The 16103-nt window shown below is 37.8% G+C and overlaps 1 protein-coding gene across 3 annotated transcripts in view; it reads right to left on the bottom strand.

Annotated features, from left to right (window-relative positions):
• The window catches only part of PTK2 (protein tyrosine kinase 2), a 187623-nt gene that overhangs the window by 31960 nt on the left and 139560 nt on the right, over nt 1-16103 (bottom strand). For 2 of the 3 annotated variants that reach the window (XM_057369158.1, XM_057369159.1), the window contains 4 exons: nt 9193-9249; nt 6657-6754; nt 3833-3917; nt 978-1078 (listed from right to left, as the gene is read on the bottom strand). In XM_057369158.1, coding sequence (XP_057225141.1) covers nt 978-1078; nt 3833-3917; nt 6657-6754; nt 9193-9249 — 341 coding nt within the window. Of the gene's footprint in view, nt 1-977; nt 1079-3832; nt 3918-6656; nt 6755-9192; nt 9250-12979; nt 12998-14146; nt 14231-16103 lie in introns of all 3 variants that reach the window. The other variant, XM_057369160.1, reaches the window with a different exon arrangement.

Raw genomic sequence — 16103 nt, 5'->3', positions numbered from 1 at the left:
AAGCACTCCTGGACTTTTTGTTTTTTCTACCCCTAAGTGYAGCCCCCATTTATGACCTAAATCAGAACTAAACAGCACCTGGCCAGGCCAAACACAGATGGATCAGTATTGTTCTAGAAGCTTTAATTTTAACCTACATGTGCTAAAACAGCTGTATTTAGCTCAAAGTAGCCAGTATCAGTGCAGAATATTTCTAAGCTGCATTCCCAGTATAAGGCAGGCAGGACCTACTGGAAGGTGGCACCAGAGTCTCCTCACACATCAAAACAAAGCTTTGAAAAGTGATTTGAGCYCTGGAAAGTAAATCTGTAATTTTCTGACAGAAAATGACTTCTCCACTAGAGGTTTTTCTATCCGCCTCTCCTATTTTTTTTTGGACAATGTATTGCAATTTTGTAATTGCCATGACAATCATGTAATGCTGTATGAAATATCACGGCAGCTCACATTTTCAGGAACATGTTGCTCAAAGAGAACAAATTGATTATAAAAAGTGAGGTCTAGTTTTCTTTAAAGCACTCATCCAAAAAACATAATAATGAGGGAAGTCATCTTATCTAGGGCCTCTGCTGCAGATATTCTACTGGGAAAAAAAAGCAATGTAAGAAATTCGATGTTTGAAGGGAAAATGAAGCATTATTCAGGAAGAATAAATTATTTCAACTCTAGAAGGTATGTTTGCAAATGCTGTTTAAATGATTATTACATTATCATCATCTCAACAGAGGTCGTGCTCTAACTCTGGAACTGCAATTGAATGCTCTGAAAACTCTGACTAAATCACTCTGGAATGAGGTGATGCAGCTCCCCGGTGGAGGAGAAGGTCAAAAGCTGCCACTCCTGTTTCTGAGTCCATAACTCTGCAAAGAACTATGATATCATGCTAGATACWATGTGTTAGCATTGTGAAGTGTTTTTTCAGCCTTTTCAGTGAGCTAAAAGAGGGGAGACCAGAGCTCCACGAGGATTTTTCATACCTCTCCAAGCGTACAGAGCTCCATGATTATCCAGACTGGGTTTTCTGTAATAACTCCAATGAGCTTCACAATGTGAGGGTGATCAAACTGACGCATTGTTACTGAAAGGAAATCAAAGAAKTCAGTGCATTACATAAATATTTTTTAAAATAAAAATAAAGCTGCTGGTYAAGCAGCATTTAGACCATCACCAGACAGGACTTGAAACAAATGTTGCAAGCAGTTATGCCTGGTCTGTCCATGTGCTGGGGCAGCAGCAAACATTGATTGCTTGAGCTGTGCTGCTCTCCACTCATAAAAATGCAAACTCCTGTGGAAGGTGCCTGTCAGGTCAGGCTCTGGCTCTCAGCCCTGGATCTGGTTAAGAACATAACCTAAGTGAATAAAATAACCTGTCAAACCAGTGCACAGCCAGTTAACCTGTGCCTTTCCACTGGAAGACAAGGCAGGAAAAAACAGTCTGCATAATTCAATTACTGGAAAAAAACACATCTGTCAGTTCATGATACAGACAAAAATCTTATTTAATCATGACATCATTTTATTTTCCATAGAGTTAATTTCAGTCTCAGCAGTGCAGTCACAGTATTTTTTATGCAGTATGACAGAATCMTAGAATTTGTGATTCTGGTCCCTTCTGGGCTGGAAGAGACCAATCAAGATCAATCAGTTCCAATCCCCTGCCCTGGACAGGGACACCTTCCAGCTTGCTTGCTCCAAGACTCATCCAGCCTGGTGTTTAAGACCAGGGATGGGGCAGCCACAGCTTCTCTGGGCAACCTCTGCCAGTGCTTCACCACCCTCTAAGAATTTCTCTCTAAAATCTAATTTAACCTGCCCTCTTTCAGGTAAATCCATCACCTTTTGATCTATCCCTGCMCTCCCTGATACAAAGTCCTTCCCCATCTTTCCTGCAGGCATCCTTTAGGCACTGGAGGGTGCTCTAAGGTCTTTCCAGAGCCTTCTCTTCTGCAGGTTGAACAATCCCAGCTCTCCCAGTCTGGCTCCACAGCAGAGGTGCTCCAGCCCTTGGAGCATCTCAGTGGCCTCCTCTGGACTGGCTCCAGCAGCTCCAGGTCCATCCCTGTGCTGGGGCCCCAGGGCTGATGCAGCTCTGCAGATGAGATATCACCACAGAGGAGCAGAACCTTTTCCAACAAGGCATGGCAAAAAACACCCTTAATCTATTCTTGAAAAACATCCTTCATTTTGACTCTCCAGCAGCATTTCCCCTACGCCTGCAGTTTGTTATATCAGCAGAAATATACAGAAATTACCAAATTTAAAGTCTGCTTCAGTCTACCTCAAGTTAGGCAAGAATAAAACCCATTATYTTCTGCTTTAAACTAAGCACAAGCTAAAACCAGGTGTTTCTGGATTTCWGTTCTGATGAGCTCTGAATTCTATTTCTGCACATGGGTACACAGCGACTCAAAACAAAAATCCTCAGTCAATCCTGTTTGTAAGACCAARTGTTGTAATACTTTGATAACCTATCTTCCTAAAAAAGAATTTATAGGCAAACTTAAGATAATATATTCTTTAAAATATTAATATTTTGAATAGTACGGGAAAAAAAGCAAAAAAGCAAACATCCGTATCATTGACATATCTTAAAACATTAATAAAAAGGAATAAATAACATGTTGAAATGTCAYACAGGCAATAACAGCTGCTACATCTTTTCAGCACTGAAAACTCCACCACAGGCAAACCTCAAAAATATCTTAATATTCTTAATATTAAAATATTAGGAAACAAATTTATTAATTGAGTGAAGTAGCCAAGTGTTCTGAGCAAGTTTGCAACCTGAACACTAGACAAAGGCAACAGATGGGAATCAGAATGAAAAAGCAGAAATGGCAAAACCATTAAATCAGAATTGAAAAGCACTATTTATGTGTCGATTACAATGGCATTTCCCAATCTGCCAGACTTGAAGCATAATAAGGAGCATTCAATGAGCAATTATTTTCTACATTGCCAGGAGACAGCAGCCTACCTGTGAGTGCTGAATTATTACTGTAAGCAATGGAATTTACTGTTCCAACAGACAGAAATGCAACGGAAAAAAATTACAGTAATTTACAAAAAATCTGACATTCAAAAGCAAGAATCCATTAGTTATGATCACAGATCTTTTGAAAGACTAGRAAAAAATTCCTTGAATAAAGGTATAGTGAAGAAAACAAACTGTAACATCTGACCATAAYCAATTACTTTATTGATAAAATACAATACCTTTACAACATTTATAGGTGCACAATAGCAGAGGGTAATGAGCAAAAATTAGGGCCAAAGTGCCATATCTTAATTTGCTTGCAAAACCAAACAATAGAGGAATCAGTAAGTTTAATATTCTTATAGAAGTTTTGTGTTCCTATGCACCTCAACAAAAAGCCTTCCTCCACACATGAAATGTGCTATTTGGGGAATACGATATTTGTAAGCAATTATTTAGAAAAATGGTCTATTTTGTTAGAGATTTTAATTCTGAATTTTCAAAGCAGATCTCTCTTGGACACRTTTCTAGCAAAGACAACTACCTGACCTTCTAAAGCAATAAACTGGAGAAAGTGCTGTGTGAGAAAGGAGGAAATAGAGGATCAGATCTAATGTTAAGCCTTACAAGAGTCAGACATTTGGAAAATCCAAGAACCCCCATCTAATCATATACATGGGCAATGCAAGGATGTAAAGCAGTYCYCTGGCACTTATTTGCAAGACAGGARAAAATCAGGCTATATGTTAATAAAATATTTACATTAATATAAGAAACTCCTTGCACAGGTGGCCACAGTCATTGCRAGGAGAAGTTACAGAAAAGATCCCAAAAGAAGTTATTTAATACTCACAGGCTTCTTGTAAGAATTTTTCTCTAACGCTGTCTGAAGTGCAGTTTTTACACGTTTTGATTGCAACAGCCATAGCTGGATTTTCCTGAAAGACATTATTCAGARATAGCTGAAGTACAACCCACCAAACACAGCCATCAAAAGGTGTCCTTTGAAATTCCAGCAAAACTACTTTGGAAAAACAATACTATTATAAAAAAATTCCTTTAATTGAGAAATTACACATTGAAAGTTGCAGTGTTGAAATAAYAATATAATCAAGACACCTTGCCTATGACATTTACATCTAATGTRTCTTGGAAATATTTAATCTGTTTTAAACCATGTTAAATTGTGAAAAAAATATGATAAAAAAATGGTAAATTTAACTGAATAGAACTGTAAACTTTTTGTGTTATTGAGGATGGTAAACTCTTGATAATACTTAGCAAGAATAGAAGAAAAATGAGATATATGGCTAAAAACGACACTTGGCTTATATAAGCAAGAAACCCAGAAAGCCAAATGAAAGACTTTTTGTGGCTCTCACAGAGGAAAGCTGACTGTCAACTGTGAACTCAAAGTGCARAGGAAAGTGAAAGAAAGATTTTTACATATTATCTTCCCAATCASTTAGATCAAGGCGTTAAAAGGAAGTTTAACAGAACAACATGTATTGAAAATCAAATGGACTTTCCCATAYGATTTCTCATCCTCTGAATACTGAAAAATGARAAGTTCTTGATGTGTTGAAAGCAGYTGAAATGTTTTAAAACTAAGCTTCTCCATTAGATATGGGCTTGTTCAAGGACTTCTATGTCCCTCCAAGTGGGAAACTGGGAATTGTCCATTGTTTAATGGGCAGTTCCCATAAAAMCCTTTCCTCAAAAGGTTACAGTGTTGATGATTATCCTCCTCCAATTTTTAAGGCCAGCAGGAGATGAAGATTCAGAGTTATGGTCTATGTCTGCTCAGGCTTGCTCTATTTGGAATCTATTTACAGACATTAACAGAATTAGAATARTATTTGTATTTTGCAGGCTAAAACATCCTATTTTCAAATTTGCTCACAAAAGAGATCTTCAAGTTGACTTTGCAGGARAATATAAACTAAATCCTCTTCTCACACATTAATGACTAAAAACTGGTGGTAAATCATGACTTYACTCCCTTAGGAAACCAGGATTGAACAATCAGTCCAGGGGTGAGACCTCTGGATGCCTGCCAGACCCATCCCTCTCTTAGTGTTACACACAAAGTTTTGAAATATCCTTTAACCAACAGGAGCCTCAAAAGGAAGAATCTCAGTGTCTGCAACCAGCAAAGACATTCTGCAGAATAAATGCTGGAAAGTGTCCAATATTGGGGTTTTGCTGATATTTTGGTTTTAGATAAGAAGACAAACTAGTGAGGATGTATCAAACTGGCCACATGTTCTATACTGAGCAGGAAATGGTATTTTAAATGACATTTTGGGATTAATTCCACAGCTAATCGGCCTTTAAAGACAATCTTACTCAGATTGCTTATGGGATCCTGGTAAAAATACCCATTTTCCATTCAGAACCCTGCACATMCAGCCTGGCTGTGATCCCTCAGGAACACCTGGTAGGAAACAGCATTCCAGGGGAGGTGGATGCTGCAGACTCACTRAAATAAGGACTTCACAAACGCAGTGAAAAATGGAATTTCTGAGATTCAGCTTCAAGCTAGTAGAACAAGAGGCAAGGAGTATCTCCYATATTTTTGCACTCAAGCTGAATATATACATGGAAAATACTTCCATGTTATTGGAACCAATCTTACATCTCCTGTAAGATTTCTTCCCAGAGTGTAAGTTACACTCTGTGACTAGAACATTAAAATTTAATGACATCATTGCTCTGTTTCACCTTCACATATTCCAGGGTCTTAAATGCAGTAAATTCCTATTAGTAAAAGAAATCAGCAGGTTGTTGTTTAAAAATATCAACACAGGATGCCTGAGTAAAACCTGCTTTCCAACTCACAAACAAGAATGGAGACAGACAGTGTTTTCAAACAACAGTCCTAAAGAAAAGGTGTTTAGTTTACAGAACTCTAGATTTATCCACCATGCCCCAAGAACAGTGAAACATTACTCCTTAGTACTCTGGTTGATTTGGACAGAATGAAAAGAAAAATAAGACTCTCCTTCAATACAAAGTRTATCAGATGTGCTTTCTAAATAAGGGTATCAGGACAGAGTTCAAACTTGTCTGAAACAGAACATTTATCCCTACTTATTTATCTAATCATTGTATTAAAGATTTATTTAACCCACCAAACCCAGCACCCTAGCCAGCTCTTTCTGAAGTTAGGACTAGATTATTGTCCACAACAATTCTTATATAATCTATTGCAAATTCCAAAATTTATTCTAATGTGATATGAATCTTCACTTTAGAATCGCACATTAATTTTATTATAACTCTGAAATTTGATGAAATGAACTATTTTTTGCAACTTTCTCTTGCCTTTTTACACAAAGTTTTTGTGTAAAAACTGAAACTGAAATGTCTTTCTAGAAAAACTYGTAAGCACCAGCCTAAATTACACAAACCCTGCCAACCTCCCTGGTTTCACTGAGGTGACTCTTGTGCATTGGGATTTTGCTGGGATCGGTGTCCAAGTATTTTGTAATGCAYTTCAGGAAAATATTGTAATTTTATTAAGCTTTTTTTGTTAGAGAAACGGTGAGATCACTGCAGCAAATTCTTATTTGTTCTGGAAGTCTCAGACCAAGAACCTCTAAGGAATACACTTACATTTTTCATCTAGAAAAGTTTTATTRTGTGTTGATTTTTGTTTGAGAAGTGAGGCTTACCGGGCTCATGTAAACTCCTTGGTGCACATCTCCAAACTGTCCTTCCCCAATGCAGCGCCCCAGCTCAATCCTCTCCCTTTGAATTTCATAATCTCTGGCTACAAGAATATAACGCACTTGAAATGTTAAGTTTCTGCTGAAGGGCAGAGAAATAATCCACAAGACACAAAACTCAAAGTAAGTCACTCAAATGTCTCACATATGAAGAACTAAGATTAACATTTGCTGCACACCAACCTATAGAGATGCTGCACACACACAGTGGAGACCTCTCAAACCTTTCTTAATCTTTGAACCAAAGCAACGGGAAAGGAATTGTGAAATCTGAATTGCTAAATTAACTATCTGCACTTATTTCAGTGCAATAAACATAATTAAACCCTTTTTAATTACAGCTGGTAAGAGACAAAGCAAACAAACAGTTTAGGGCAACACCAATGATGTTAAACACAGCCCCAGCACAAATCCCTTTGGGTGTTTAAGAGGACTCCACAATGTGGGATTTTAGATTTTGGAACCATCAAAAGAGCCTGGAGAACTTTTAAAGAGGCAACTGCAAGAAAAAAACACAGGAATAAGAGCATGGCAAATTAAGATAAAATGAAAGAGCACAATTTGGAGAGCACCACACCTCTGCCAGTGTTCAACTGAAGTAAAATTGAGATGTTTGGTGGCCTTATGCAATTTTGTGAACGTCACAGTTTAATAGGCTGAGAATATTACTGATAAAAATGGCTCAGTACTTCAGCAAAACATTTAATCAATTGCAATTGAATGAGTTCATTTGCAATTTAATTTCTAGCAGACATGGAAAAATATTTCAGGAATAGCAGAAAAGCATGCACAGTATATGTTTTCACCTTTATTTGTGTTATTCAGAGAAAAAAAATATAACCAACCAGCTTAGAACTTCATAACCTTGACTTTGACATCATTAACACTACAGAAATAATGTCATCTATAGCTGGCTAACAAGGTGATAAATGCCTTTTTCATCTCTTTTAAGTACTGCATTTTCCTCTTTAAAATCCCAAAGCTAACTGGTTTAACTATAAATAAATAATGTTTATTAAATGAAAGTGAATAGTAAGCTTAAGAACTCCACATCATTCCAAACTGCAAGCATACAGGGATGGGTAAAGAGTCTCCTGTTACCTTCATCTATTCCATAGCTTTCTGCAGTGCAATTAAGAGAAAAATCAAACGCTTACTTAGATAGAGCTTCTTAAAATCAAAACAGGACAAACATTTTTTAACATTTAAGAAAAGAAGAAGAAGAAATATATGATGCAATTTTAAGTTTAYATTAGCAGAAGTTACAGGTCTGTTCTGGTGATCTTTACTGACTCAGTCCTTTGGGAGCTGAACACTTGAGTCCCCTTCAACCCAGCAAAGCACTTMATGAATTTCCCTCCACAGCCCATCTCATGGGTTTTTTGCATTGAAGCAATATTCAAATGTTCAGCACATCCAGGGCTGGGCCCACAATTAATTACTTGCATAAGAATTTAAATAAAAAGATTAGGGGGTGAAAAACTAAATTACACAAAGTTAATCTGTTAACAAAAATGAAGGATATCGTTTATCACACTATGTTTTGATCCTGAAACTATGTTAATAGAAATGATATAGTGAATTACTGCAAGACATTAAAATGCTCTGTTTATTTCTGGAAAACATATATTCTTGCTTTTCAAATACTGATGTTCAAATATATATGTTTTGCAAAACATATATTCTTGCTTTTGAAAGATTTTCTACAATAGTGGAAAGGATGCTGCGAACACTGAAGTGATCATGAACCATTGTGCCCCATGGTGAGCTCAGAAATCTGTGTAAGTTCACAGCCCTTCAGCAGAATCCACCCCAGCTCAGCACCATCCTCCCCTCTCACACTGACCAAACCTGATGGTTTTGGCAGGATTCTGCATCAATGGATTGTCTGCTTCCAGAGAAATCCTTGGTTGCCTAAATGCAACTGGAATTTCCCAGATGCAGCTTTTAAAATCAGAATATTGAACATTCTCATTAAATGAATTGGCCTTGACAATTTATTGTATAATTCAAACAGGGTGTAGCACAAAATCTTTGTGGTGGATACAGCATCACTGTTTTTACTTCAAAGATGAAGACTCAGCAGAACTTAGAATTTTTATTTTCGTTGCTGAAATCTTTCATCTTTCACAAAATTGCATGTGGTACAGCTGAGTTTTCCTCTCTCATGGAACTGGAGAGTACCATGTCTGCCACAGAGCAAGGTGAGATACAGTCAGACAGCAATACACAGAGCTTTCCCAATCATATGCTCTCATTCAGAGATCTTATCCAATCTTTTAAGTGTTATGTTCAGCATCACAATTAAAAAAAAGAATCCACATTTTGAGACAAAAGAAGAATTTCCCTGTGAAATCACAGATAGCAGGAAACCAGAACATTTTCTTTGCACATTTATTAAATCAGGCTGAAATATGTCAGTCCCCTCTAAACCAAAGAAGCTTTTGGATAGAAAAGCTCCCAAGTTAACCACAGCACTTACTTGAGGGCATTGTGTAAGTGTCTTCTTCATCTATAATCTCTGCATAGTCATCAGTCTCTGCAAAGGGAGGAATTGAAGAGTTTCGGGAAAAGCAGATGAAAACAATTCTCCACAACATCTCCAATTTATCCAGGCTGATAAGTCCCAACCCCCAAGTTCAGCATTGCTGGGCTGCATTTAACATAACAGCATGACTAAAACTTGCTCATGCATAATTCATGGTATGATAATGACCCCAGTGCCAACTGTATTACATCACATAGATGCACTCAACAAAGAAGAAAAGGAAGATTCATTTGTATTCCAAAAAGTTCAAGTTTAGCAATTGAGACCCATCCAAACTGTTGACTTAAAATCTTTTTAACAGCAAATTCCATTGCAATAAGGAAAAGAAAAATATTAATGAGTTMAATGGCTTTACCTTCAATAAAGTGTGAGTAAGTTTGCTATTTTTTATGTCAAACAGGCAGAAGACACCAATGATGTTCCAGGGCAGCATCCACCTAYTGTCAGTGTGGCCAGATGAATTATTTGCCACAGAGTCTTCTAGAGCAYGAAGATTTTTTTTTAAGCTACACTCTCACCCCCCCTTTTTCTTGCATTAATCTCAATTTTCCTTTTTTAGTGGAAATTCACCACTAATTTTGCTGTCAAGAGTCAGGCTTTCATGGACAGGTTTTGGAAAAACAAGCTCCCAGAATTTTCAGAAATATGACAGTGCATTTCTTCCTCTGTTTAAAAGCTGCAACCTTTTTACACCTGTTCTGAAAATAGTTTAAATGGTGCCAAGTCTACCAGAAGGTCCTTCTCTTGCTTTAAAGAACTTCCAGTGTGTGCAGGTCACTCCCTAAAGGTCAGATCAATTCGCCAGGGATTTAAAACCAGTCCACAACAGTGGATTCATTTTTTCCTTCAAGGCTGTCAAATTCTACTCACCAACTTCAAATGCAAAGAGAGGTTCTCATAAGTGAGCAATGTCAAACCCAGTTTTCACGGTAGATTCCAGGTGATCACACACTGGAAAACCTCTGGAAGCCACAATTTCCTCCCCCTTTTTCCCCCATCTGCCCTGGAGCATATGGATTCATCCCTACAGCTCCCTGGAATCGTTTCTAGAGCGATGGCTTGGACTGGGACAAAGTCACAGTGAGAGTGGGAAGAAGGATGGGATGGTTCCCTCAGCTCAAGCCAAGCCTGAAACCAGAGCAAGGCTCATCAATATCACACACACAGATAAGTAAGAGGATTCATTTTCAGGCAAACTGAATATTCAACGATAGGAAACTACAGGTTGCCTATAACCTTTGAAGTCCAACACCACTTCCGGGAGTAAGTGTAATTTTATGATCCTAGTTTCTTACTACTTAAATAAAATAAAAGCTGCTTTTTTTTTTTTTTCTTTTGAACTCCTGTAGGAATATGCCAGGTGTTGTAAAAGGTGAATTGGGAAATTCCACACGGTTTAAATTTTTGTTTTTTGCAATTTCTATTTAGGACACAGCAAAATACAGYYACCTAATGAAAATGCAATGAATTAYAAAGACCATGCACAATTGTGAACAGGCAGCATACTCCAGAGGTGTTTACCTTCCTCTATTATTTTTTTTCCTTCCCCACATTATAAACTAATGTTTTTGTAGAAAATAAGCCTCAGTTTGATTTAAAAAATTCGCTTTAAAAACAAAGTCCTCAACATGATGGAGGATAAATCACTTWGTTTCCTTCTAATATTGTGGTAGGATTTTGTTGAGGATATCAGAAAGTTCATACTCTATATAAAAAAAAAACTGACTGGATGAAAGACATTGTAAACATATTTAAGAAAAAAATTTGAAGTTTGGAAACCAGAACTGGAGCCTCATAAAAAACCCCAAACCCTTTTCACACACTAATTGAGGGAACAGTGCTTACAGAATGTGATCAATGATGGGGCTTRTTCATCTCTCTGTTTTAAATTAATGAGTTAATTCATATTAAAAGCATTCTCAGAACAGCACAGAGCACTTTACATGGTTTTGATACATTGCCCAAAACCATCAAGAAATCAGAAGTGTCTTCATAATCAATCCAAACAAATGTATGGAAGTAAAGACACAAATATTTCCTGCTCCACATTTAACACTCTGGAGAGGAATATATAAAAAATTAACTCMTGTATATATGCCTGGCATTGTTTCAGGGAATTGGAGGAAAATTCAGTCGAGGCACCAACGCTGATGGGCTCCTACTGTTCTGGAATAAAGAGAATTAACCTCCCTCACACAGGGGTTTGATCCCAGGATTAATCATAGACTGTTACCAGTGCTCCTAAAGCCAGAACTGTGTCTGCTTAGAGAAATTCCAGAACCTCTGTAGGGCCTAAAGCRAAACTGAGCTGGGCAAGGCTCTCCAGGCAGCTCCACAAAGGAGGATGTGTTACTGCATTCTGGAGAGCCGAACACTCCCAACAAAGCAGAGATTCCAAATATCATCTGGGTCCTTGGTAAGTCTGGAAAAACTCAGATTTAATAGCAGGGCTCATCACTGCTGCCCTCCTGCACTTTTAAATCCTAGCACCATCACTTGTTCTAATTCCTGGAAATGGAATAATGAGCAGGTTACTTTTGGGTAAAGGTAGTGGTGGTCACACACGTGAATGASCCAATTTGAGCTTTATTAAATCTGAATGCATTTATTAAACTGTAGGGAGAAACATCCCAGGGTATTAAATTTGTAATAGCTAATCCATGACCTTAAGCAAATGTTTGAACGTCCCTTTTTCATTATTTTTCCCATTTATCAGAGCTTGTAATTTATAAAAGAAGRTAAGTTCCAATAAAAAGCCATGTAGGGGTAGTATCTGAAATAGAGTTTTTAATTTTTGAGGGGAAAAAATGTCCTTTTGATTTTTAAGAAAAAGAAGACTGTGTGGTATTATCTTTYGTTTATATCTGACAGAAAGGAGATGAAAAGTTAGTACACCCCCTTTCAATTTTTCTGAAAGGAAGGTCACAAGACRTGATCTCTATTTCCCCTTATCGCTCTCCTTTGCATATTGCTTTTATGCCCTTTTAGTGCCTCCTACTTAGAAGAATAAAGACACATACACTATCAGTAGTAGCAGTTTGATTCTTTCCCAACATCAGATGGAACCCTTCAGAAAAATGGCTAAAAATCTTTTAAAAGAAACAAAACTCTACTTGTTTTTAGAGGAAAAAAACTTATGAAATCTGCAGGAGTTAAATATTTTGTAAGTTTAAAAGTTTTTTAAATAAAACCACAAACATTAAAATCTGTCTTTAAAATTATTAGTCTGAAGAGCTGAAACCTGGTTAATATTCATGTATTCAATCTGCATTAATCTACCTTGTAGAGCTCCTTTTTTATGCAMGGAGCACTTTGATGCCTTTAAAGCATTACTCAGTAGAGTATTTTCTCAGGTGTTATATCCACTGATCTCACCCACTACCCAAATTAATGAAGATATAACCATTTCAATCAAACTGGACATTCTTGCAAACCCCTAAACCTTCTTTGCATCATGCCACAARTCTCATTGCAAACACATGCACCACCACATCCCTCCATGTCTGAAATAGAATTTTTCCTTTTTCCAATTCCAGTTTAGCAGAAAGCATTAGTTGCAAAACCTGTAAAGTACAGTATTCATCAGCTAATATCCAAAGCAGACCACTTTAGAACACTAAAAGCTGTATAAAATGTATTACTGAAATGTGCATTGAGTGGTATATGGAGATAAGAGTTGCATATTGCACGTTAGTAACACACAGACTAGAAAACATATTACCGTCCCCACTAATTTCATCTGCAGATCCAGGTGGCATGCAAGGAGAGAGAAAAAAGAGGGGGAGAGAGAGGGGACAGAGAAGGGGGAGGGGAAAATATACTATTAAATTCATGAGTAATCCAAAAGTATTCAGACTGTAGTTATCTTATATACCTGACTCAAGAGAAACCAGAAAAGTAGCAGAAATTAAGACTTCACACCTAAAACCCAAGGGACAGAGATACGCTCTAAGAAGCTTTTATGATGAAACAGAGTTAATGACTTTCAAACACAAAGGTACACACAAATTTAATTTGGAACTGTAACTATTTCTTTTAATGCATTGTTAAGAAAAGTCAATTTCTGGGTTTATTCYGTATTTTAAAGCAGTTCTCCTACAGCCATTTGAGTCAGCTCAACCTGACTCTGCACGTACACTGAGGACTTTGGACAAGCAGAGTTGGTGCTGACCCTTCCAGAAGAAATGCACTCCTGAGCTATCACCAAGACACGAGTAAGAAATGGAACCATCAAAGTTTGAATGACACAGAGCAGAGTGCAGTTGTACAAGGCTGAAATTTAAACGATGGAAAAAGGGAGCGACTCTACAGGGAAGAGTTCCAAACGAACACCRGATCCCACGTGTACTGCAGCAGCCYYACTGCACACCAAACCCCACAGCACAAGCTAAGGCAAATGTTTTAGACAGTTTTTAAAGATAACAGGAAATTCTTCTTACCCCTAATAAAGCCAAACTGGTTCAGACCAGCACTGGACCAGCACGCAGCCAAAAGCATCGCTGTGTTCTGTGTTTAATTCAAAGTGATCTCAGCTGATGCTTGTTGTTGCTATTCTGTTTCATCCACAAGCATGCTGTATCAGGGGTCCAAGAATGAAGTCAAAATATAATAACAAAAAAAAAAGATTGCAGACAAGGGCTGCATAACTGTATAAATAAAATAATTTAATATGTTTGTCATTGTGGCATATGAAGCTCGAAATCAGGTTGCCCATACAAACGGGGAGCAGCAAGCTGCACAAAAATCCAATCCAACAGGAGGAAAATATAATGAAATTATTCTTGGAACTCTGTTTACCTGAGGCTAAAGTAGTTTACAAACAGTAACTGAGTTAGTATATTCAGCTTTTGGGTTAATAAGGCAGCCTAGACAAAGAGCAGAGCAGTACCCTTGGGCGGCGACTCATGGGCACAGAAGACGAAAGGCAGAAAGCGTCTAGCTTTCTTTACTTTATGCTGACAGTGATTGACTCCTTTACAAAGAGGCAAGAAAAGGAAAGAGAAAAAAAAACAAAACAGAAACAAATTATTTGGAAATAAAAGAAAAGAGACTGAAGAGAACATCTATAACAAACGAACATAAAAGTAAAGGTTTACATAACAATTCTCTATACCCAAATGAAAATATGAATGTTGCTGAAACTCTAAAGCATATTTGGTATTTTCCTTCAAATTCCTTTCTACAGYAGTTCATTTCAGTTTTTAAAAGTGAGATTAGAACCCATTAAAAAGTCAGCTATTTACACCATTCATTAACAACACAAAGAACACCATCTATCCCAGGAGTGCAACCTGTTTTTCCAAGTTTCCTATCTAAGTTCTATCAAACCATCTTACAGCTATATTCCAGCTTAAGTGGCAGTCACCAGACCTTAACAGGTATGTATTAACTCCCTGAATTCTTAAARCAACACAAATGAAGTATTTCACATAGGGGGGTTACACAGAACAAGGGAAAACACGGTTCCTCTCCTGAAATACAGCACTGACAGACTTTATGATCTGAAATCTGCCACTGGAATCTATTCCCAGCACAGACCTGCCTTGCCAATGAATATTCCAGCTCTSCAAGGATGTCTCTCACCCCATGGCACTGTCCTCACTGTCCCCCTCCCCAGTCACCCCAGTGCATTTTTTAACAAAGTGCTTATCAGGACAAAGGAAATTTTGGAGTAGGAAAAMCCACAAAGAAACCAAAACTGATTCCACGAGGTGAGAAAGGAGGACACAAGATGACACTCAGCACCTGAGGATACCTGCTCCTTTTATTTCTCGTGTTACCTGTTTGCTCCTCTCTGTTTTCCCCTTTTTCCTCTCTCCAARGAAATGTGAGAAGTGCTCTAAAAAGCCAATTAAATAAAAAACCTGCATCTTGCTGTTGGTAGCTCTTCAAAGCCAAAATTCAAGAGTGAGGTCCAGCTACCTGGAGTTACCCAGGCTGGGGGKGCAGGGGTTAAAAGAGAAGTCCAGTACCACAGCAGCAGCTACTGGGACGAGGTATCAGTCAGTGGTGGAAGGAGTGCAGGAAGGGTAGAAACTAAATTCTATTTTAATAAAAATAACTTCTACAAACAAAAAACCCTACCATCATAAAAAYTGCTGGGTGACTGAGCAAACAAAAATCATTAACTGAGTGGGAAAATGCACATATCAGAGAGAAGGACAGAACATTAATCAGATTCAATGCTAAAAACTGAAAGAGGTGCAAAGAGGGCAAAATTCTTGACTCAGTCAGTGTATCAGTATTTCCACTTGTCTTGGTTTAAGACAATTTAAAGGGGAATACTCTGAATTCTCCCCCTTGATACTCCCAAGGGACTTCTCTTCCTAACATCACATGACAGATAATTGCCAGCACTGTCATTCTAGCACAAACCTCAGGTAACACTCATAAAAAGCTTCAGACACACCGTGAAAGAAAAAATAGTGCAGCTGGTTTAAGTGACTACTGAAAAGGTGTTGACACGAGAATGAAGGAACCCAAYACTGCACTGAAACAGAAGARCAGGTATAGAGTCACTGGAAGCAAYGCAAGCCATCTAAAAGAGAAGAGATATTTCAACTCCTGACCTGCCTGCTCAGGCTACAGAGCTAATTTAAGCCTGAAGTGCTGAAATGCTGCTCACCCTCGCACTGATACGTGGGAGGCAGAAGCTGCTGAAACCTCACTGACCTATTTCAAATGAAGGGCCCACTGAAAAGGCAAAGGTGTGTTYAATTCATCATGTGCATGTCCTGATGCCCTGCATTGTGACAGTCCAACTCTTCCCTTGCATTTATTGTCTAAACTTTGTTCAACTATCCTGCCACTCTAAATGGAAGATGCTTTATCTAAATGTACATCTG

The sequence above is a fragment of the Malurus melanocephalus genome, unplaced genomic scaffold, assembly GCF_030028575.1.
Source record: "Malurus melanocephalus ecotype Western Australia unplaced genomic scaffold, MMel_1.1 scaffold_104, whole genome shotgun sequence".
NCBI lineage: Eukaryota > Metazoa > Chordata > Aves > Passeriformes > Maluridae > Malurus > Malurus melanocephalus.
The sequence above is the reverse complement of the archived record's forward strand: the minus strand, read 5'-3'. Positions and strand labels throughout refer to the sequence as shown.